At 37.5% G+C, this 24,492-nt stretch overlaps 1 protein-coding gene across 6 annotated transcripts in view; it reads left to right on the top strand.

Moving 5' to 3' along the window:
• WDR20 (WD repeat domain 20) overlaps positions 1-24,492 on the top strand; it is a 44,816-nt gene that overhangs the window by 15,149 nt on the left and 5,175 nt on the right. Inside the window, exons 2-4 of one of the 6 annotated variants that reach the window (XR_011096838.1) lie at positions 12,280-12,462; positions 16,386-17,663; positions 19,434-19,500. The exons of 1 other annotated variant lie outside the window; for it this stretch is intronic. Coding sequence is in view for 4 of the 5 variants with exons in the window: in XM_068682720.1 (XP_068538821.1) it covers positions 12,280-12,462; positions 16,386-17,663; positions 22,324-22,413 (1,551 nt within the window). In the remaining variant the exon portion in view is untranslated. Of the gene's footprint in view, positions 1-12,279; positions 12,463-16,385; positions 17,664-19,433; positions 22,270-22,323; positions 22,739-24,492 lie in introns of those variants that run through there. 4 more of the 6 variants (XM_068682720.1, XM_068682723.1, XM_068682721.1 and 1 more) reach the window with 4 other exon arrangements.

The raw sequence follows: 24,492 nt of genomic DNA, 5'->3' as shown, positions 1-24,492 counted from the left end.
AAGATAGGAGCTGGAGACACTGAAGCCCAATGAAAGAAAGAATGTACAGCTGACTTTGCAGATATTGTGGGAAGAACATGCTATGTTTTGTGCTAACAGTACCTCAGCAGTTTTGTAAGCAAGCTTCAGGGGGTTTTGGTTTTTAGATTTTCTTGGAGATGGTTCGCTGTACTTTAAACCTATATTTATACAGCAGGTGTTGGAGTTCAGAACCATATAATGTCACCTTTAACGTGAGCAGAGTGAAGGGTGAGATTTTCCTGAATATTAACATCATGTAGTAGTGGCTCCACTGATTTATTATAAAAGAGGTGAGCAGCCAACCCTTATTAGTTTTTCTGGGGGGCAGCGAGGCTTAAACAAGCAAGCAGTAAACTGTCTTGTTTTAAGACTTGCTAATCTGTTCTTTACTTACTTTATATAAATGTTAGTGCACTAAAATGCTAGTGCATTTTCTGGGAATTAGGAATGATCCCACGTGCTTACACAGATGTTTTTGTATTTGTGACCCTGTAATTGAGCTGAATGTTTGAAGAAAGATCTTCCTTCAAAATGGAAACTGAGAGAAGCTAGTTACTGTTGTTTGGCTTGGCCCTGTTAATGTTAATCACAGGACTTCAAGTAAGTTAGTCTGTTACCTTGCTCCTCTCGCGTCAGAGCAGCAGGACTGTTTTCTCCCAGGTCACAAGCTTTAGCATATGGAAGCTATCTTACTGAAGTGTACTCTTGGAACAAATTTCCCTTTATCATGAGTGTAAAATCTTGATTCACAGGAGAGAAAACACTGTCAAATAGAGCCTGTTCTACTCTAGCTCCTTAAATATACCTTGTCCCTCGTGTTTGGGTGTATGCTGTGTACTTCTTAGCTATTTATGCACATCTTTGGCAGTGAAGTTTCCCCACTATCTTAAATCTTAAATAACGACAAAAAAATCCTTTAAGGTTTGTAATACTGAAGGTGATTTCTCCAGTATGAGAATTGCTCACTGTGCTCACTGTAGTACATTTGGGTGTTAATGTATCTTGATTAACATGCAGCACTAAACAGTTAAGCAGAATTTCAAGTAGACGCTCAGCCTGCTTGGTTACCATGGCAAACACAGTAGGAAATGCACGCCAAAGTTTGGAAACTAAGATACGCAGAAGAAAACTTGTAAACCAAAATAGTCACTTCAGAGAATAAATGCAGTTGTTCACAACTTCAGATCCCTTTTCCAAAGAATAATAATTTAAAATCCGTTTTATCAAGCAAAGCTTAATTTCCAGTCCTGAGTTTTACACAAAGCAGGCAATATTCTCAAGCAGGGAAGAGTGACGTTCTTTGTTCACTTGTCCTCTAACTGTAAGGGCATTGAGTGAATAGAATAGCCTCTTGGAGCCAGATAAATTACCGAGTACAGTAATCAACCTTTATGTATTTTTCACTGTGCCATGTCATGTCTAACAGATGGGATTGGGATAGTTGTTAGATCATGTATGTGTGTGTTTGTGTGTGTAAAAGTTCTTGAATTACTTAATTCACTTTCCCACAGTTTGTCTTCCGGCTTGCTAGCTGTAACTGAGATCTGTAAATTGGTGTTTTAATTGGGACAGTTTTCTGTTTGCTGGGTTCCCTGTTTAATCACTGGCTGTGTACAAACACAGTACTTTGTGTTGTCAGTTATGTTAGTATAACGCGGTGAAATCTGATATTTTTGCATATAGCTTGCTGTAAACTTTCCACAGGTATGGCAGCATTTAAATCATACACTTCTCAATGCAAATTAGTATGTATATTTACATGAATCTTTTCCAAAATCTCTTCACCAAAAGGGGAAGCTGTGTTACACAGAGAAATCATCCTGTGGCTTGAGAGAGATGCTGCTTTATAAAACCAAAACAAACAACCTCTCCCCCCCCATATATCCCTGAAGTTTGAAGCTAGAGTCATAGCTTGGCATCGAGGCTGTGCACACTAAAACATGTGACTTACCCACATCGCTTTATACATTGCATAAACGGGATTGGTGCCTGTCAGATTTTTGGAGGTTAAGAGAACACAAGTTAGGATATTCCTGAGAAATCATGGTTAGTTTGCCTTTGCTTTTATAGCACAGGGTATTTTGGGAAGAAAGGCTTGATGTCGTAGTGGCTCGGAAGTGGTATTAGCGGAACCTGAAATGTTAGGGGTGATGGAACAGTTTAGTTTGAAGCTGAAAAGGTGTATGGGAGTTCGGATGAGTTTTAGAATAGAGGCTGATCTGCAGACTGGTTACAAATAGGAGCTGTTGTATTAAATTACACGTTAGTTTGTGCTTTTTGCTGACCATTTTTTAAAGGGACTTAAGGATCGCTTCATAATTAACACAAAAATTGTCTTTCCAGATGAAAACATCTAGAAGATCATAGGAGGGTTTAGTTCAAAGGAAAGTAAGACCTTGGAGGCCGCTGGAAGTGATGAACTGTTGCTGTTGATTAGGCACAGTAGATTTTAAGTGAAAGGGGAAAAAAAAAAAAAGGGTAGTGGTGGTAGAGAAAGGCAGCAGAAATCGCAGGTGGACTGAGTTACATAACTGTCAAAGCAAGAGGAAGTTGTAAGAAACTTGGGAGATGTAATTATGCTAGGTGAGGGAGCAGGAGTGCTTGTTCCCACTAATCTTTTGGTGGCACACTGAGGGTAATAAAGTTGAGTCATTTTGGTACCACTATGCAAAAAGGCAGGGGGATTGCTGGGGATGATTCAGCCTTCACTGGTCAATACTTAAAACCTAATTTTTCTTTATTGTTATATAAAAAAAAAAGGCACAGAGGGGAGCTTTAGAAATAACAATTGAGTAAATTGTATTCCATTGTATTAATTGATAGATCTAAGCATAAGTGCTTGGACATGCCTGAAATAGAATTAGAACAAAGATTCAGAGAAGTGGTGAAAGTTGTGGTATCTTAAAACTTGCATGGAAATACTGAAGAGGGTGGGACTGTTTATTTTAATAAGCAATATAAGTGCTGTATGTAAGAAATAATATCTATTGTCTCTTCCCAGTAACAAAAAGCCATTCAATGAAATCTGAGGGAACAAAATTCAGAACTGATACTGTTTTATATACTTAACTTGATTGGAATGTGTTGCTTCAGTCATCTAAGCAAATAATGAGCAGAAAGTAGGTGTTAAAACCTGGCAATATTCATTGTTCTATGCAGTAGCTAATACAAATCCTGTGAAGTGTTATTAAACTTCCATGTTTGCAATTTAAATGGATGTCTGGAAGAAATCTAGGATGGAAGATAAATGAATGCAGCAAGTCTCTTGAATTCACTTCTGGGACATATTTCTGGCCAGTGTCAAAGAAATGGGGGTTGTGGTCCAGTTCTGCAGTTCATGATAATGAAGTACGTCTGTGCCATGACTTCCTAAATCTGCATCTTAATTTTTAAGCTGCTAAGGGAGAGACCAGTATATAAATGTGACCCTTCACCCATGGTTTAATTATAGCCCTGAGAAATCATTGTTTTGAACCTAAAACTGCACAGTGAGATCTTTCTTGCATCTCTTTAAAAAGAGCTGAGTAGGGGGAGAAGAGGAGGAAGATATCTGCACTGCATGCAAAACATACGTGATTCGGAATTGGGTTGCTGCCTGAGAGGGTTTTATCCAGCTGGCTGAACGACAATTGAGCCAAAATCCTGTAGACCAGCCGCTGGGAAGAGATGTATCATGCCTTCTTTACCCTTCTTCCCTTTAAAAAAAAAAAATCCAGAAAAAAAAGGCAACTAATTGCTTAAACCAAAATAGAACATCTAATTCAGTTCATGCCTGTTGGGAGTGTGCAATACAGTGCCTATATTCAGAGTTGTTTGACTAGCCTGTTTACAGATTTCAGTGTGACCAAGCGCATAACACTGAGGTCAGTTGTAATTTTTATCTGAATTGATCATGTCATGATCTGACACTCACAGTAAGGATAACCTTGTAAGAGGAGCATAAGGGCTGTGAAATACTTCTTTCATTAGCTGCTCTTCTGCGTGGGGTTGAGTGATTGTTTAGATGCTCAAGAAAACACTATAAAGCTGTTTTCTTCTTTCTGCATTGCATCGTAAAGCCATGATGTGGAAAGTGGGATTTAAAGCACTGAAGCGCTTCTGGGGAGGAAAGTGACAGATTTTTCTTGTGTGGGAATAATAAAAATTAACGTCCAATAGATAAAAACAAACACCTTTTGAAAAGCAAGGTTCCAGCGTCATGCCACTTTCCTGAAGTTTTAGTGCTTTGATTGTAGAGCCGCTGAAGATTGCTCAAGTTACTTGGAGTGCTTCCAGCCTACTTCCTGGAGCAGGCTGTTATTTTTCCCCTGGAGAAGCTGCGCGCTGCTCACCCACCTCTTCGGGGCCGACGGGACGGGACACGCTCCGGAGAGCTGTGCCTGGGCCCCTGGCCCGGCTCCGTGGGCACCGCTGGCGTGATGTGTACGTACCTCTGCTCTTCTGCTGGGAGGCAGCCCTGCCAGCCGGCCTGCAAATGTTAGCAAGTGACTGACGCGGTGAATTGAGAAGCCCTTAAACTTCCACGGGAACAATCGCAGTGACCTCAGTCAGGTTGTCACAGATACGGGCAGTAGCTGGTGTTCTCTGCTCAGGAGACAGAAGTATATTTTATGTGGAGGGGTTCAAAAGTTTCAATTTCTTTCATTTCTCTTTTATTGGCCTGCAATAGTGCAAATGTGTTAACATTCCTGTCCTACTTTAATGCCCTTTGCCCAGTCTTACAGGGAAACAAAGGGTAAGTTGCTTCTGTATGCACACATACTCCATGTATACACATGTACAATATATGTGAAGTGAATGGGGATTTGCAAACAAAAAAGGATTCTTATTTTTTTTGGAGTGCCTGCTGTTCTATCTTCGTTTTTGAACTTTTTAAATATAAATGACTTTTTTTTTTTTTTTGCTTTCACCTTTCACACTTCCAATAGGATGTGCTGATGTATACTGTAATCAGAAATGTTTTTGTTCAGAGCATTACTAAAATGAAGTTAACACTGCTGTGGTAGTTATAAATCAATTAATCCTATATGCCTGTTCTTTATGGTGTTCACGTCTACTTTCTTGATCTTGCCAATTATATCACCATTCAGTTCAGTTAATACCATGTAGATTTATTTCAAACTGTTGTGTGCGTGCTCTTGCTCTGAGAGCTGAGAAATTTCTTCTGGAAACAGAATTTGATGATTTTATTGGATACTCCAGAAAACTAAATTGATTTTTGCCTGAATATGGATTTATGTCCAGTTGTCTGGACTAGAGCTCTTATTTTAATGTATATGGTCACAGTTGTCTGCTGTATGAATACAGGCTGAAATCCTGTTAAGTAATGCTTTTCTGCTTTCCAAATTCATGTTATGTCTTGTATGGCCCCCAAGTGGAAGTCAAATCTGGAAGGGAGAAGAATATCAAGTAGCTTCCCAAATGTTCAGGCACCTTTGTACAAAATTGATCTTTAAGACTTTGTTATGGATAAGTTGTGTGGAACACTTTTAAAAATAAATTAGGTTAAATAAAATTACTTGGTGCCCCTGTTTTACTAACAGAGCTGTTCTTATACAGTATCCTAGAAACTCCATCACGTGCCTTCAGTGTTCCTGTTCAGCATTTAATCAAGTGCTTGGTAACTTATAAAAACCTGCAAAGATACAGGACCCTGTTTATGAGGAGCAGTGCTGTTAAGGAGAGGAAACTTTCTGTTAAGTACAAGTAAATCTTAACATGCTTTTGCCTAGAGCTAATGCAAATTATGTTGTACTTCAAGTCGGATCATTCAAAATATTAACGTATTAAAAAAATACATCAGGAAATCTGCCCTTGTCAATGAAGCCAAACTAATGATCATGTCTCGAAGACCAGAATCTTTAGGTTTCTGAAGGTAAAACTGGCACAGGTTGCCAGCTACGCTTTCTGAAGACTTTGTAGAGAAAGGAATCTATAGAGAAGCACCTTAATGGAAAGTCTTTGAGACAGCATGTTAAAAATAATTTTTTTTTCCTACTTGCTAATTGGTTTTTGTCCCAATTTCTTAATTTTCCATTTTCAAACTTCATGTTTTCCAGTGTAATCTTCTTTGCTTACTCAAATTCTGTTATGTTCAATTTGAAGAAAAAGAGAAAGTGAAGGTGTGCTGATCCTTAGTGACAGTTGGTACCTGCCCTTTTATCAGGTGGCAGCATGCAGTCCAGCACTGGTTTTGCTGGGTGTTAAGCTGTTGGTGCTCCAATTCACAGAGTTGAAAGTTCAGAGAAATACCAAAAGCAAAACTAAAAATGAAAGAATGGTTTTCCTGAGTTTGGCTGTGCATTTACTATAAAGCAGATGCATTGAATGCGATGTTGCAAAATAAAGGCCAACTTCTCACTAGCATTAATGTCTTTGTAAAAATAAGGAGACGCTTAAAACTAGTCTGTATTTACACACAAAGTGCCCATTATGCAGTAATTATAAGTAAGTCACTTAAGTATGGAAAAAGCAACTCAACTCTTCTTAGTTATTTGAGAAACTGTCCTTATGTTGAAGAGACCCACTGTAACTGCGTATAAACAGGGCAACTTAAATTATAATTGGCTGCTGGCTTTTTAGAGTCCTAAAGAGCATTTTTTATATAAAAACACACACAAAAATATATAAACACATACTTGTAGATATCTATATGTTTATGTAGTGTTCCCAGAATCTTTCAGTCTAGTTCTTATTTTTTCCTGGGGGTTTCTGAGGTGCCCCTGGTGTTTAGCTGTTACCCGAAGGATTCATACTGAATCTGCAGCGCTCCTAGGCCTGCTGTTAGACCTCGCCAGACTTTAAGCTTTCTACCAGAAAGCTAAGGTCATTAGCTGCGTGTAAGCTGACAGACTGCTGACTGTATTTGTCGAAACTAATTAATTACTGATTGGCCATGACACTGTCAACTGTACCGAAGAGAGTTTTATTGGGGTTTTATAGATGGACGGGGTGTTGCCTGGACTTTATGGTGTTCGTGCCATGTACATTAAGTGGAACTTTTGCTCTACATCAGTATTCTTTACAGGGAAAGTCAGCTGACTTCTTCCCGTAGCTTTCTTCCTGCTTGAAGTTCCTTTAAGACATGAACCAGACCTGTTAAATGAGCTGGGACTGGCTCTGTTGCTTCAGCTTTGGCTAGTCCTAAGCGTAGGGTCCGAGGGTCCTTCAGGTTGGATGGGTCTCTAGTCTAACCTCCAGCCCAAAGCAGGGTCAGCTATGAGATCCGACTGGCTTGAAGCAAGGGTGAAATAACTACAAATGATTCTGTTGTTGGCATTAACAGTGCTGGGCTCTACAAAAATATTACAAAAATCTACTCCTTTGATACTGAGGGAATTAGAGGGATTTCCAGCGTGAAGTCCCGAAGGTAGTATTTTTGGCAAAAACCGTTGTGTACAGAGGCAGGGGACAGAGTTCCCCAGGAAACTACACAAGTGCCTGAAATAACAGCACCTTCTTGCCGTGGGTCAGCTGTGTTGCACGGCTTTTGCTGTCCTTTGGCCCTGTAGGAAGGAGAGGGAGAGCAGCACGTGCATGGGGGAAGGATGTACTGTAGGGGATCCTGTAAGGCACAGTGCTGCAGCAAAGCCTATTTCTCGGTTAGGACTTTAAAGAGCATCTGTGAAATTCAACAAAGTCCACTTAGCAACAGTTGTAAGGATTGATCTCTGTAGTTGCTTGTATAGCACTGTAACAAGCAGAGTTTTCTCCAGTTATGATGGTTATAGAGCAGGGAGCATGAAATCCCTGATCAGCAAGGTGTTGAAGAGATACAAGTTGCAGGTACTTTTGTGAATTCCAAGCTCCAGAAATACTGGAAAAATTGTTTTCGAAAGTGACTCTTAGTATTTTGTCGTCTTGTGTTGGTGCTGTAGCTGTGCATAGCCAACCTGTAATCTGCAGTTCAAGATCAGTTAATTCTTTGTACTAGGGGGGATTCTCTTAAGAGGATTTTTGGAAGAGAATTTTTTATTAAATGTTTGCTCTTACTTCCAGGCTTAAATACCTAATATTCTGTCTCAAACTCTCTTACCCATATGACCAACTGAAAGCCAGCCTGGCAAATCTGATATTAAATACTATTAAGTCTCTAAAGGAAACATTTTAATGGCTACTGTTGAAATTATCTGAGAGAAATTAATAAATAACGCCTTCCCTTTCTGATCTGGGAGATGTTTGTTTAGCTTGGCAGGAAATGTAGCATCTATTATAGATTTCAATAACTAAAATTTGCAGAAAGCTGCAGATGTAAGTTAGGAAAAGAAAAAGAGGAAGAACTCACGTCTGTCAAGGAGCATGATTAAATGCTGAGTTGAAATAATGTGATTCACTATTTGTGAAATTGTAGTATGAAAGCTGAGTCTTAGATCAATAGTACATCAAAAGAATAAATCTTGGACAGAAATTAATCTGTCTTTGACCTTAGAGTTGCATAAGGATAAGGAACCAAGGTTGTTGATGCCCATCTTAATAAGACATTTCAAATGTTGAAATATGAAATTTTCAATATTTGCTTCAGGTTGAGGTAACTGATTTTTTTTTTTCTTTCTGTTCCTATTATTTAGGTATCTAAAGCTGTGGTTAAGATGTTCCACTTGACCACCTTCCTACTGAAATCTTGATTCAGGGTGAATGGGCAAATTATGTACACGTACGCACATACTTTTATTATATATTTATTTTTTCCCCTTCCTTTTCCTTCCCCAGCAGAGTGAGGGTAACATGGCTAAAATCACATGGTGTGAGTTAACTAAATGGGACTGGAAAGTCCCCAGTACCACTACGTGATTCATGTTTTATTTCTAGACAATTCCTCACAAAGAACTGAATGGCTGTGTTAGTCAATTTTTCTTCTGCTTGTAAGCATAAGATTTTAGAGACTTTGAATCTGTTCAAGGACAGGACTCAAACTGTTGGTGCCCCAGGTACGCCAATTTTGTTCAGCTGCATCACTGACTTCAGCCAACTGTTGAGTGAAATTCGTCTTGCCCTTGTTGCCTGATAGCCATTATTTCTTGTTCTTTTGCTCAAGGAGTACTTGAAATACCAGTGCATGTTGCAAAGGAGAGGCTTCCAGTGCAGGTATCGGTTGCCCCAAGTGCTATTACAGAGGCTTGATTAGTGAAGATGCGCTTTGATGGCTTGCACAGTGATTTCATTCAAAGGGAGGATTGATTCTTACCTTTGTATTAGGTGCTCCAACCTGTTTCAGTCAAGACTAAACATAAGTTCTAATTACAGAGTGGTGCTGTCATCATGAATCATCCATCATGGAATACGTTCCTCAAAGTGGACAGGCTGGAATACTGTTAAGTATTTTTTCAGAAGAAAAATTGAGAAGAACTGGGACCAAAAACATGCAAATAACTTGCTAGCAGCTCAGGCATAGCCAAGGGTGCCTTACCCCGTGCTTGTAGCTGCCGTGTTCAGTAACACTTAATCCCAGCATCTTTCAGTTCCCTTCCCAAGTACATCAGCATTTTTCTGAAAGTGGCAGTTCACATCGCCTTGTTGAGTAAATAGTGTCAGATCCTAAGATCTCATGGAAAATCTCTTTTCTGAGAATCAGATCCTTCACAGTACAGCTACAGCAAATGGCCTTAATGGTATGCTAATGAAATGCTGAGTCACAGGCCCTATTGAATTTTATGAGTAAGGGCTTTTCTTGTTCTTATCAAAAATCCAATAGCAACTTTCAAATGTGCAGAAATAGAGAAAATGGCTTTTGGTTCTTATGATCATTGATTCTATCCTGTCTTTCAGTGAAGTGAGAACAAGACCAAAAAAGTGTTTTTGTGCCTGACTTATCTCCATGAGACAACTGTATCGTAATCACAACTGAAAACACTAGCTGCATGTAAATAAAAGGCAGAGCATCCCTCTCAGTAGAAGCCTAGCTTCTGGTAATTCTGGTAATTGAATTAATTTACTTATACTCCATTGAAGTTCAGACAGATTGTCCGTGCCATCTGGTTCCCCGAGAGCAGCTAGAACAAGCACAGTGAAGTCTTGTGCCTAGATTTCATTTATCAGAATTTCATGTCTTGCTAGATCTGTTATCACACAATTTCAGAAGACTTCAGCCACAGCAAGTTTTTCAGACTACCAAAAATATAGTGAATGTTGAAACAAAACTAAAAAAAAACCATCGTGACCAGACAAAAGAGCAAAGTGTAATTTCAATCTGAAAATAGCTACCTCTCGACCTTCTGTGCCACTTAAAAGAATAGTAGGGATTCAAAAGATGACAGCCCTGGGAATGCTCATGTTTTCCACTGCTGAACAAGCCAACCATTCTCTGATCCCTCAACGTGATTCAGGCTGAGCTTTGTTTATTTTGAAAGGGATCTCCTTTCTGAGGCACTTGGTTCTGCTGAAACTCTTGTCCAGGGGCCATACCTTGTGAGACAAGAGAGCATTTCTTTGAGGTATGGAGGGACGCATCTATAGTTACTGTAAACCAGTCTTCCATTGGAAACATTTTTCTCCATTTAGGGAGTTACCTCTTGATACCACATATATTGTATTATTTTAGGACAAGGGAATCTTGCACGATATAAGGGATCCAACCACATGGCCTCTAGGGTTTGATCATTCCAGCTTCAAGTTACAGATTTACATGTGTCTGTGGATGCCCCTTGGTAGCCGTGCACCTTATCCTATGATCCCAGTAGAGCTGGCATTCTATTTAAGTTCTCCTTGAAGAGGTATTACTAATATTCTTTTTTAGCTTATAATGGTTCTCTGGGCTCTGGAGAATAACTTTTTTAATATGCTGACTTTAGAAGTTGGAATACATTGTCTCCTTTCGGAGCCTTCAACCAGAAGGCCATACACCTGACTAAACTGGTTTATAATATATGCTGCAAAGCAGAGTGTAACTTCAGTACTGCTGCATATACATATGCTTATCACGTGTATCCCGTAGTTAAATTTGCCTTGGAAATGGCTCACCTGATGTGAATCACTGTGTAGCTAGTCACGGTTTTGCTCTACTTACAGGCAGGTCTGGTTTCCCACAGTACAGCTCCATGCATGCTATGGATTTGCTGCTCTTCAAATGTTGTACTCAGGTTTAATACACTGGAGCAATTTTCTTTTATATGGAGCTTGTCCACTTCCTCAAACAAGTTTTATTTCCTATATTGCTGCCCTGATTTCCCTTGACTAAAAATACTGTAAAAGTAGATATCAAAACTAGAATCCAAATCCCAAATCACAGCTGCATCTTGAGCCTGTAATATTATTGAGTAACTGCAGCTTTCTAATTACAGACTCCGAACCTAGTAAATAGGGAGTTAAAAAGAAAGGTTGAACCTGATGTATGATCACGCATGTTAAATGTGTGGGTTATAATCTCTGGATGATGATAGATTAGGGTGTCTGTTCAGAAGTGATACGGGGATAAACATGGGTTACACAACTGAGAGAGCATTTTAAATTGCTTTTCTGTTTTTTTTTTGATTCTTCTGACACTTAAGTGCCAGATCTTCAGTTGTTTATATAAAAGTTCTTCTGTTTTGCTAGCACTTACTTTGTCTAAGCTGTATTTGGATTGTTCAGTAAATTCAGATAATATATTGATCCATAGAAGTCATCCTTGATTATAGATGGTGCAAAGTATTTTCACGTTTAATAAATCAATGTCAGAAGCACAATTTTTTTGTAACCTAATCGCCTTAAAAATATTTTATAAGCATAATATCAACATTCTGAGTCAGTGTTCCTAGAAATCTCTCCGGATCTAGTTGATCATTTTTTAATATTGATAATGGTATCACATTTTTGCCTGTTATAAAATGATGCATTTACAGTACAAGGACCAAGATACGCTATTTTTAGTCCACTGCCAAAACTAGTTGTACTTCATTTTGAGAAAACTGCTGCTAGGGAAATGGAAGATGTGTTGTCAATGTGATGGGATGCTGCTTCTGGCAGGAGAACCCAGGAAACAGGTTGATCTTGAGGACTCACTGGAACCTTTGTGTTACTGAACAGTTGTCACTGGTTTGTCACGTGATGTAGTTGCGAAGGTGTAGCATTCAGCAAAACTGGAAAATGTGGAAGTGTGATGTTATATTAAAAGCTAAACCTGTTGAAGACATATTTGAGGTCTTCAATAAATACAGAGCTGTATTTTAAAGTATGGTTTTGTGACTGCATAAATCGTTGCTTAGTATAAGCTCTTTTGCAAGCTAAACTTGTATGTGTATACATTGTGATAAACTTTTTAAATTCTGTTTGCTCTTTTTGCAGGCTGCGGACTTGAGTAAACCAATAGACAAAAGGATATACAAAGGAACACAACCTACATGCCATGACTTCAATCACTTAACAGCCACAGCAGAAAGTGTTTCTCTTCTAGTGGGCTTCTCAGCAGGCCAGGTCCAACTTATAGACCCTATTAAAAAAGAAACTAGCAAATTATTTAATGAGGAAGTAAGTAGAAATCTTAACATTGTTGCATGCAATGTATTTTTGGTACTAAAAATCCTCAAAGTTCCGTAGATGGCTTTGTTTGCCTATACAGCTCATCGTTCAGTCACTACCTTTTGTTTTCAGCTCCTTCATTGGTTTAGAATACTTACACAAAAAAATTATTCATAAGGAAGCTTTTGGGGTTAAAGGCAAAAGAAAAAAATAGGACTTCTTAGTTTGGGTAGTACTGCAACTAGAACTAATGACAGTTAACAGATGGAAAAAACATCTACAAATCAAAATGCTGCTGCATGTTCTCTGCAGTCAATTGTTTTGGAGGCTTCTGGTTCCAAACAGGGAAGAAAATATTTGAGCCCCTATTTAATATATTACGGTCAAAATATTAAATAATTAAAGTAAAAATATCACTTTTTTATGGTTGGGGTGTTACAGCAGAAACAGTCTGTATCAAGGATTCCTAAAGGCTTTTTCAGGGAAGACTAGGATCTCAAGCTGAATGCTGCATGAGAAAAGCTAAAGGCTCACAAAGTATCGACCATGTGATACTCCCGAAAAAGAATTCTCTCTTCAAGCAATAGGTAAAAAATAGAGGGAGTACTATGAGGGGGACTCATGCCAAGTTACAAAACCACTGGCTCTGGTTATCTGGTAATACTGGTATTCTTAGAAAGGTAAGTGTTTGGATATTAACAGTGGAAGAGATCTGGTAACTGATAAAACTTGGACAGCTTTTTCTGCAGAGGATAAGCCAGAGGTACTTGGCTTGTTTTTTTTGTTTGTTTTTGCTGCTTTTTGTGTTTTAATACTGCAGGTAAATCATGAGGTAAGAAAGAGCTCTGCAGTTTTTTTTTTTTTTTTTTTTTTTTTTTTTTTTAAAAGACTTGAAATCTGGACAAGAGCTTTGCAGATGAAGTTAAGCCTTGCTCAGCTTTCAAACTAAGCAAGCATATCTTTCCCACCTCAGGGACATGTGTTTTCTTGCTCTGTCTTTGTGCAAAGAAGATTGAAGTATTGTTCTCAATGGGGATGTTTTATAATTAGAACTGACTCCTCCTCAGCTTTCTAAAAGTAGCTACAACCAGATCAGAAGAGGGGCGTACTTCTTTGTTACCAGCCTTTTCCCACCTGTTCTGTCTCCCTGCTTGTGTTGAATGGGAAACAGTGCTGGAGAGCCTCCTAATGCTGCATGGAATACTCTTTTTGGTAGAAACCACTGTATATGTAGTTAAAATTTTCCTTCTAGCATCATCCATTAAAAAACTTCCCAGAAAACCAAACTTTGGCATTGGTGCACCACTGGGAGTGCTAATCCAGATGTGACAAGTTACTCATGTAAACAAGATTTAATCTTGTATGGTAGTAGCATAAGTATTAAAAATGGCAGCGGGAAGCTATGAATAGCTAGAACTTCCTATTGCAGAGCAGTTCCCACTCCAGTAGCTGACCTGTAGTTGCCTTGAGAAAAACGTGTGCTAAAATACTTCACACAAAGGTCTGATGCCTATTTACGTGTCACGATGTTTACTGTCTAGCTTCTACAGCATAAAGCTGCATTGCAGGCAGAATAGTTCTTGTGGTATTCCACAAGTGATGGAAGCACTGAGGCGACATGACATTAAAAAAATACTCTTTCCTCTCTTGCCACCGGTATTGCCTCATTGTGATGGAGATGTATCTTCTTCCTGTTTGGTGGAATTGAAATGAGATGAGCTCCTTTATACAAAGCTAGCATATGGGTTTATGTAGTGTTACCAGAACTTACCCACATGTAGGGTAAAGTTAAAAGACAAAATCCCTGTTTCCTACACAGATCTTATCTGCAGTTATAACCAATTCTGAAACTGCTGTGGTTTTGGCCTGTCAGTTACAATAGTGAAACTGACTCTGGGCATGTTTAGAAATATTAACTTGTATCTGAAGCCCATTTAAGAGAAACATTAGTAATTATTGATGTATGAGTTGGTACCTTTGCTTCAAGAAAATGTTTTTTGGATATATTTAGATTTTTAGAAAGTATTTGAGAATAAACATACCTTCATAAGCAAAAGGTGGGCTAAATAAGTGTTTACATCTTTTGACAGATTTAGCACTGGTGCTAGAATAATAGAGATGGTAGGGTTCACCACTTGTCCTGTTAGTAATTTAGTGATTTAGGTAGCCCAAAGGTGTGTTCTGATTATCACCTATGATAAAGCAATAAGGATAGCACTTAATTGTATGTGATATGTGAAATGGCTTCATCTTATGACACAGGTTGTGTCGAAGCTTGACTAAATTAAGGCTATTGCATTTTAACTTGTTACTTTTTAAAACTCTGTTGATGTAGAAGAGAATAGGGACTTGAAAGGCAGAGTTTTCTAGTATAAAAGTTGAGTTACTGCTTCTGTGAATATGTTGTTTGTCAGGTTGAGCTGCTCTAGTACAGTAGAGCAAGAAATCTCACTTTGTGCTGTATTAGTGATGGCTTAATAACAAGACCATTGCCTCTAGCAAGAAAGCTAGTCTGACCTTCTCTATATTTTTCTCTTGGTATGTACGAAGTAACTTTCTGACTAACATTTCTGGTATCATTTTTACCAGATATGAATGATACATATTAATGAACATGTGACAAATTATTTAAAATGCCACAACAGAATCTAAGATGCTATTTGTAAAGCTACCTTGTTAGAGGAAAAGTTCACTCTCAAATAGAAAATAAGAAGTTACACAAGAGAGGTTTCCTGGTCCTTATACTGAATTTCACAGTAGCAAAAATACGTTCAAGAGTAATGACCAGGTGATGCTTTTGATAGTTACAGGCCCAGAATGGGTAAGAGTCAGTGTTATCCATCAGCTATTTTTTTTTTCTTTGTGAAAAACAGCATAGCAAAGCATTTTTTCTTTGTTTTTTTTTTTTTTTCTATGTTCTTCTGTAACTTGCTCTGGTATTTCCTGAGGCACGCTGTATTTGCATTCTTGCCTTTTGTATAGCCCAGTTCTACTTTCAGCCTGTAATCAATCTGTGCCAAATACAAATCTTGAATTTGCATTTAAAGAATTTTTTTGTCTCTAAGTTGCAGTTGAGTGATGCAATGGCTGAATTGGTAGATTTAGAAATCCACCAGAAGAACAGTTGACCCCTTGAGTTTATGGACTTTATCTCTACTTCTCATTTTTTACAGTACTGAAGACATTTTAACTAGGGATGTTTGTTTAACGTGTGTTCATTGTTTGGTAATGATGGACTCCATTAAATTGTTTTTATTTAAAGGAAACTTCTTAATCAGATGGTAACTGAGAGTAATGAATGAAAAGTAATTGCAGGGTGGGGTTTCCAAGGTGAAGAGGATGTGGTGCCTTCCAAATTTGCTGATTTACATGTGTTTAGCTATTAACTGTCCAACCACATGTTAACAGGGGCACAGCATAACGTTTGCTGCCTGAATCAGTGAGCTGGTAAAGGCTCCTAAGATGTCTCTTTTTCTTTCAGATGCTGATTTTTATAGCCATTTCAGATAAAACCAGTTTAAATTTAACTGTTGCTGATTTATAACTTGTCACACAGATGAGTAACAGCCTTTTTTCCCGTTAGTTCAGTTTGTGTTCCTTGATTATTTTTTTCATACTTTAACATCCTCAGCAGAATGTAAACTTAAGAGCATTGCGTTGAGATTCATAGCAACAGATCGGCTTGATCAAAGTATGCTCTTCAGAATGTGACTGGACCATAATGACCTTTGATAGCACTTTCTCTGAATATAATTTCCTGTTAAATGCCTTATGAGATTGTTTGCGAATAGTATCATAGCTCCTTTCCAGAAAGTTGAATTCGCTTTGCTTAAGCTTTGTTCCCCTTCTCCCTCAAAAGCTCAGATTTACAGTTAATCATTAAAACTTTAATTTTCAGACTTTCTGATGTGTATCTTCTTTGTTTTTCACAGAGACTAATAGACAAGTCCAGAGTAACCTGTGTAAAATGGGTACCAGGTTCGGAAAGCCTTTTCCTAGTAGCTCATTCCAGTGGCAATATGTACTTATATAACGTGGAGCACACTTGTGGTACCACAGCCCCGCACTACCAGCTACTTAAACAAGGAGAAAGTTTTGCAGTTCACACTTGCAAGAGTAAATCCACAAGAAACCCTCTGCTTAAATGGACAGTAGGTGAGGGTGCCCTGAATGAATTTGCCTTTTCCCCAGATGGGAAGTTCTTGGCCTGTGTGAGCCAGGATGGTTTTCTTCGTGTGTTTAACTTTGATTCGGTGGAATTGCATGGTACAATGAAAAGCTACTTTGGAGGACTGCTGTGTGTGTGTTGGAGTCCTGACGGGAAATACATAGTGACAGGTGGAGAGGATGACTTGGTAACAGTTTGGTCTTTTGTGGACTGTCGAGTAATAGCGAGAGGCCATGGACATAAATCGTGGGTCAGTGTTGTTGCATTCGATCCGTATACCACTAGCGTAGAAGAGAGTGACCCGATGGAATTTAGCGGCAGTGATGAGGATTTCCAAGACCTTCATTTTGGCAGAGATCGAGCAAATAGTACACAATCTAGGCTATCCAAAAGGAACTCTACAGACAGTCGTCCAGTAAGTGTTACGTATAGATTTGGTTCGGTAGGCCAGGACACGCAGCTCTGTTTATGGGATCTTACAGAAGATATCCTCTTCCCCCACCAACCTCTCTCAAGAGCAAGGACACATACAAATGTCATGAATGCCACAAGTCCACCCGCTGGAAGTGGTGGAACTAACCCAGGAAGTAATGGAAACAGTATCACAACACCTGGAAACTCTGTACCCCCTCCTCTTCCGCGGTCAAACAGCCTTCCACATTCTGCAGTCTCAAATGCTGGCAGTAAAAGCAGTGTCATGGATGGTGCCATTGCTTCTGGTGTTAGTAAATTTGCAACCTTATCGCTACATGATCGGAAGGAAAGACACCATGAAAAAGATCACAAGAGAAACCATAGCATGGGACATATATCTAGCAAGAGCAGTGACAAACTGAACCTAGTTACTAAAACCAAAACGGACCCAGCTAAAACTTTGGGAACACCTCTCTGTCCCAGAATGGAAGATGTTCCCTTGTTAGAGCCTCTTATCTGTAAAAAGATAGCACATGAAAGACTGACTGTGTTAATTTTTCTTGAAGACTGTATAGTCACTGCTTGTCAGGAGGGATTTATTTGCACATGGGCAAGGCCTGGTAAAGTGGTAAGTTTTAATCCTTAATGCTGCATCAAAGAACTAGAACTCTGAATAGGTAGTTTTCTTGAGATATAAATGAATGTTGAATATAAAATTTCTTTATGCTTAATGTAAAAAAAAAAAATCCTCAGAGCCATACTTTTGGATACTGCATGCCATATTTCTGAATGATTTGAAGTGTCTTGGATACAATTAAGTATAGTTGCCTTCCAGCAGAAGAAATAAATACTGTGCATCTAAACTATTGATCAGTGTTCTTATACTTAAGCATAACCACAATATGGTGAAAGCTATTTATGTAAAAATGAAAGTAAAAACATGTCAATCACTAAAATAATTATAATCTTTCAAATGTTTTCTACAAAATACTGCACTCCCAATAAAAGTAGCTTATAAAAGCTGCTGCTTCTAAGTCTAACGAGAAATGTGAGCCTCTGAAAAATTTAAACCAAAGTGTTTTATTCCTCCATACTTTTCTGTGGTGGTCTGCCATTAATGTAAAACCACTTCTTATTAAAGTGTCAGCCATTTTATGAGCAGATTTGTGAGCCCTTTACTGACTGTAGTTTATGCTCTTGAAGTTGTGAATCAGTACTATCAAGGAACTCTAATTTTAGCTGGGTCTTGACTTATGTATTCTTTGTCAAGCTAGGGAAAATTGTGCAAGCTTTCTCTAAGCAGCTTCAGTTTTATGTCACTGTCACTTTTGTTAGTCAAATTTGGTCATTGACAAGCTTGTGCTTTTTGATAGCACCTGTTCTATCAGTTGAACCTTCATTAAAATATTAGTTTTAACTTCTGTTGTTAATGCACTTAAACACAGATGAAACTTTTCTTCTGTTCAATGTATAGCAAGCTAAATTTTGAATGAAGCTAAAAGTGGTGAATATTTTGTTAAAAAGTACTTTGTGCTACAATAGCTTTGTTTGCCTGCAATGTTTTAAAGGAATACAGCTATGAAAACATTACCAGATTTTATCCACCAAAAAAGACCATTATTTTTGTGAAAACTTCTCAAGTTTTTGTGGCATGTAGATTATCATTTCAAGAAAAAAAAATATCTGGTAATATCTGAGTATTGCCACAGTAGGCAGCATAAATGAACATCTGACGTTTGTTACGTTTTAACTATTTGGTTCATAAATCTCACTTTTGAAGTGGAAGTACTGTAAATAGTTAAACACCACATCTTCATTGCTATAAAACTAAGTAAAAGTCAAGATTTTTTTCTTAAAAGTTTGTATAATGTAAGTTTCTTTGAGATGTTCTCAAACTTGACACAACTTATTTACTCAGAGCTACATCTACTCTGCATTTTGCTGTTTTTTAAAGGTTGAATCTAAAGCTAAAAAAAATTGTAAACCCTTTTCTGGGGAGAAGGGTAGAAGGTAATACCTAGGAAAAAAAACATAGTTTTTGCCTAAGGACTACAGCTCCAGCATTAATTTAAAAAAAAAAAAAAAAGAAAAAGAAAAAACAACCCAAACTTAACTACTTAATGTTTGTCTTCAATGAAAAAACTAAAGCAGTTATCCGTGACTCAGTGCAATTCGTAAGTCTTAAGAATTAACTTTATACATGTACAGCAGTGCCTCAGATTTCTATTGTGACCTATATTTTCTTTTTTGCTTTAAAACTCCTCTGTGTACTACTAAATGCAACACTGTTAAATTTATTTTCAGTGGCTGAGGTGGGTTTGGTTAGACTGGTTATAACTTAAACACTTTTTTTGGTGTATTGACTTTGATTTGGAATATGACATTTCAAATATTTCAGAGATAAAGTATGCAGTACCAAAAATCAGGATTTATGTATTGGCCAATATGGAAAACTTTAATGACAGGTAAGTAACTTTCATGCTAAAGTTATCACTTTCAAAATTAATATATTGCACACTGATGTAAATGCCATATTGTTTAGGAAGTATTTACTTAGAAATTTTCAAATGAATTTGTTTTTCTGATATCACTTGCATTTCTAGTGAGCTCACTCTGCTGGTAAAAACTAAATTTTGATGGCATGTTTACAGGGGTTTGATAGGAAAATATTTGTGCCAGAAGGACGTTACGAGCATTCTTTTTGTTTATAGGAAAGCACTTAACTTTATTTAATGAGAATTGTCAAAGTATAAAACACTCATGGTAATGTCTTTCTTACTGGGTTATATACCATTCATTTCCGTTTTGCCAACTGTTATATCCTAGGCCATCCCATTGCTCTAGGGTTTAAAGCTGCTATTTCTAGTCTTCCTTTTGAAATATTGGGTCCCCAAGTGATCTTAAAACTCCGTCACTTTTTTGTCTGCCAACTCCAGAGTGAAAGCCTCTAAATCTTGCTGCTTCTTCCATCACTGCCTCAAAAGGCCTTCATTAAATTCTTGTCACTGCCAGCCTAAAGAAAGAATTGGATGGAAAACTGAAGCAGATTTGCAGTGTTTAAAGTAATTTCCTTTGAGCCAATGCTACTTTTCCCTCATTTTTAATAGCCATCAAAAGACATGCCGGATAATTGGACAGTGCATGACAAGATCTCTGAATTTTTCTGGTTGGACTGGTGCTGCCCTTAGTGGAAAAAAATCCAGAAATGTCTCTTCAGCCAAGATCCTTATGATAGTTGATAGGCTGTACTGTGCTTACAGAGTGTCCTGCCAGTTTGTTTACAAACTTTACCAATTATTACTTCGAGTGTATACATAATCATACCTTGAGCTTCCTCACTGGATATGCTATCCTTACATTGCACTTCCAGAACTGTTGTACTAACTCCTGATCAGAGTGAGGCCAAGTGAATGGAAAAATTCAGTAAGAACCAAGTTGAATGAGGCTTAGAATACCTTTTTTTTTTATTTATTATTCTCATTTTGTTAGCCTGTTTGTAAGATAGAAGGTTCAGGGTAGTGAGAAAAGTAGGTTGCCTTAACAAGAGTATGGACTTCCTAATCAACATGGTGACCATTAGCTGTCTCGTTTTCCCCCTCTTGCCCAGCCCCAATAGAAAGTATAAATAGGATTGTACAACTGTTGTATTAATCCTAAAATGTAAGAGAAAAACATCTTAAAGGAACCAAGGTAAATTTCATGTGTTACCTTTATAGCTACTTCAAACTGAATTATAAGAACTGCAGAAGCAGAAACACTACTGAAAGAAAAAAGTGGTACCTGCATATGCAAAGTAGGTTTTCTCTGAACTTAATGGTCAGAGAAACAATCTATATGATTACTGTGTCTGATTTAGGGATTAATTTTTCATCTTGTACAGTGACTCCATTTTATCTAAATGAAAGCTGCTGATTAGTTGCTTCCTTTGTCAGAAAGCTCAAGGTAAGATTGGACAGAGCTATGAACAGGTGAAATGGCAGTGTATAACCTAGCAAGACAAACATATTACCATTTTGTAAAACAAATGCACATGGAATTTATTTATTTGACTTATTGTACAGGAAAATTTAGACTTAAATTATAACATCCTTGAATTTTCTAGTTAACTACAATTGTAGTACAGTATCATGTTTTAGTATGATTTCTGTTTTAGTAAAAGTACTTAAACATTCATGTACTATATTTGAGTGAGATGAGCAGCTATACATACTAATTCTTCCTCAATGGAAAGGAGCATTTCATCATTACAATTGAAGTTCAATTGCTGGTATTTAAGTACTATCAAATAGATTTCTTTCAACGTGATACGGTATCTGTATAAACTTCAGGGATGATTATAGTAAAACTGAAACACAGCTATATGACTTCAGGTTACCATGCTGAAATTTGAAGCTTTCTGTAATGTGCATAATAGCAAAGTTGCACATAGCATACCCGCATTATCAGGGTGAATTTAAACCTAGTACACTGGTGTGATATTTATAGCAAGGTATGTGTGTTTGCGCGTGTGCGTGTGTGAGGAGGTGTGACTAGTGGCTCCAGTAAAGCCAGGAAAGATCATAACCCTGTAAAGGCTTTATGATGAGGATGTCTGGATTAGGAAATAACATGACTTTTACTAAACACTTTTTAGAAAACCCATGTTCTGAATTATCACCTCTTACAATTTGGTTATGTACTTGGAATGACTGTATATGTCTGCCCCTTTAACAATATAAAGCTTCTAAATTAATATTTAAAATGCTGGCCTGCTTATGTTACGATAATAAATTTTGTGTCAGTTAATTTACTGTCAATTTACATGTAAAAATTAAACAATTTTTTTCTGCATTTTATGAATTCTGTATACTGGAGTTTGTTAAAGATTGACATGTTAGGTGATACTGTACAAAATTGTATTGACTACCTTTAGTGAAAATCAAAAGTAAAATTCATATGTATTTCCTTTTTACACTTCCATCTAATTTCTTGACAACTTGAATAAATTTCATAGAGCCTTTCTAACATGAACTATTGTTAATTTAACTGTTGCAATAATTAAGCTTTAAGAAGTATTGTTGGTATATTTATAATTTTAAGAAAATCATGTTTGTTTCATACTGCTTATTTTTAGCTGTTCTATTGTCACTGTTACAGCTGAAGAACTTTACTAAATACTTGACATTACAAAATAACTTGCTGGGGTTGTCCTCTGTATACTGATGTTAAATAAAAATGTGTGATTGAACTGTAAATGTAGATAACTTTCAATAGTCCTTTTCCACATTGAGTTTTAATTTATCTTGCAGTCCTTAGGTGGTCTTTTGCTATCATACTGTGCTGAACAAATGGCCACAATGAAAACTGTTAACTTGCCATATTTTGAAGTAAGAAGTTGATTGCATCCTGTAACCTGCTCTGAGTAAATGTTTCACTTCAACTCAAGATAATACATACATTTTTGATGTTTAAATCTTGCTGATAAGGTCATGTCTTCTGATATTTTTCTAGGACTTAGATTAATATGAAATAGAATATTTATAAAAAATCAAATTTGTTCAAACTCAGATTCAGTAAAACACAGACATGTATGTGTCTAGATTCGCTCGGCCTAGCCATCAGATACGAGCTGGGGCCGAGTGTTTTCTCTTCCTTCTAGGACTATACAGGAGCTCTTTCCTCTGTGGACTCAGGTGCAGGGTATGTTGTTTATTCCAGCTTTAGACATTGCCATTTACCTAAAGAATGCTGAATTTACAGCCCTGAGGATATGGCTCGCTTGGATGATTCAAGTGTTTTCAGTCTAGAAAAGCTTTGGCTAGTCTAGAACTTCACTTATCTGAATTCATCTGAACAGTGTAAACCTTTGGCTACAAAATTTCTTGAGACCAATTTAGGCAAAGAAAAAGAAGGTGCACTTGTATCTGAGCAAATTTCGCCCTTCCAGCAGCAGCACTGTGTGCTGAAGGAACCAAAAAAGTGACACCTCAGTGTTTCAAAGGCACTTCTGAGAAATTTCAGTGAAAAAGTTACTTACTTTGAGTCCTGCTTAACTGAGGTAGAACTCTTCGTCTCTTAGGAAAAAATCCCTCTGTAGTCTAAAGCTGAGGAAATAAGCTATCTATCTTGTAAGAACTTGAGAATATTTGGTACTTCAGGAGGTACTGACTGACCACTACGATGGTCTACATGTAATATATGTATATTTAAGAATATACAGGAGCCAATGGATGAACAAAATAAAATCTGTCCTGAAAGCTTGTGTGAACAGCTGATTACATCAAATGATGCAAGAATTGCTTGTACAAACCAGTTTCTCAACAGTCAGTGTGAGCATGAAATTTAACCATCTTCCACGCCTTCTGTAGTGACAGAAGATGACAAAAAATGTCTCGGAAGATGGAAGTATCTTCTTGCTTTTATTGCTTTTATTTTATAATGTTGCACAAACTTATCAAGGAAATAACTTGTTTGATAACCTTATTTTCTGTATTTAAAGTTGGATTTTAGGTAGGTGCCGATCAACTTACTAACTTCATTTTTGATCACTTCTCATTCTGTGATCATGCTTACTTTACAACTACCCAAAATGGGGTTGCCTTAAGTCATCTGCTTCTTCCCCAATTCTTCTCCTGGTTCATTTCAATTTCATTATTTCCTAATCTGAAAAGTTTAAACCTTACCATAGTTTAAAGAGGCTAGAGAAACTGTTCCTAACCATTGGAGCCTGTACTACCTAAATGAAGCTTAAGTTCCTATCATCTGAGTCAAATCCAGCTTCTGATGGTAAAGCCTTTTGTGCTTTTCCCAGTGTGCACTTAGTTGCATCTTATTTTTTTCTCCTCTTGAAGATGCTTATTTTCCACTGCCAACTATCACTATAGGTTAAGATTTTTTTTTACTAGGCTGCTAGTTTTCTGTCAGCCTTGACTTTTCTTTCTGTTGACCATGAGCAACAAAAAGGGTGATTTGTTGAGAGGTGATACACCTCTCTTAGAAGAAAAACTCCTTACGTATACAGAAGTGAAGTTGCACGAGCAGTCTCCCTGTTGCTACTACGTGCTTTTACAAGATCTGGTATGTCGTATGCTTTAAGAATTTACTTTTCTGTAACTCCACGAAAAATAGTAAAGCCAACCAAAGACAAATAATGCATTTAAACCTACATAAAGTGAACAGATAGGCAATGCAGAGATAGGTATTGGCTTGGCTCTTTCCCCCTGAATCCATACGCATTCCTCTATAGTATGTTTTGTTAATGTTCAGCAGGCACTTCCTTGAATGGTCTCAATTTTGACTCACTGATTTACTATCTGATTTAATCAATATAAGTAGTTCAAAGACTTAAGCTAATAAGTGCTGACTCATCTGCGTAAGAAACGTGGACATTTTGTTCATACAAATCTTAATCCAATTAAGCTGGTTCGACTGCAGGATTTCAAATGTGAACAGTTTCATTCTGTTTGAGCATATTATTG

Source organism: Anas acuta, chromosome 5, assembly GCF_963932015.1.
Source record: "Anas acuta chromosome 5, bAnaAcu1.1, whole genome shotgun sequence".
NCBI classification, from domain to species: Eukaryota; Metazoa; Chordata; class Aves; order Anseriformes; family Anatidae; genus Anas; species Anas acuta.
This window is presented reverse-complemented; position numbering and strand designations above follow the sequence as displayed.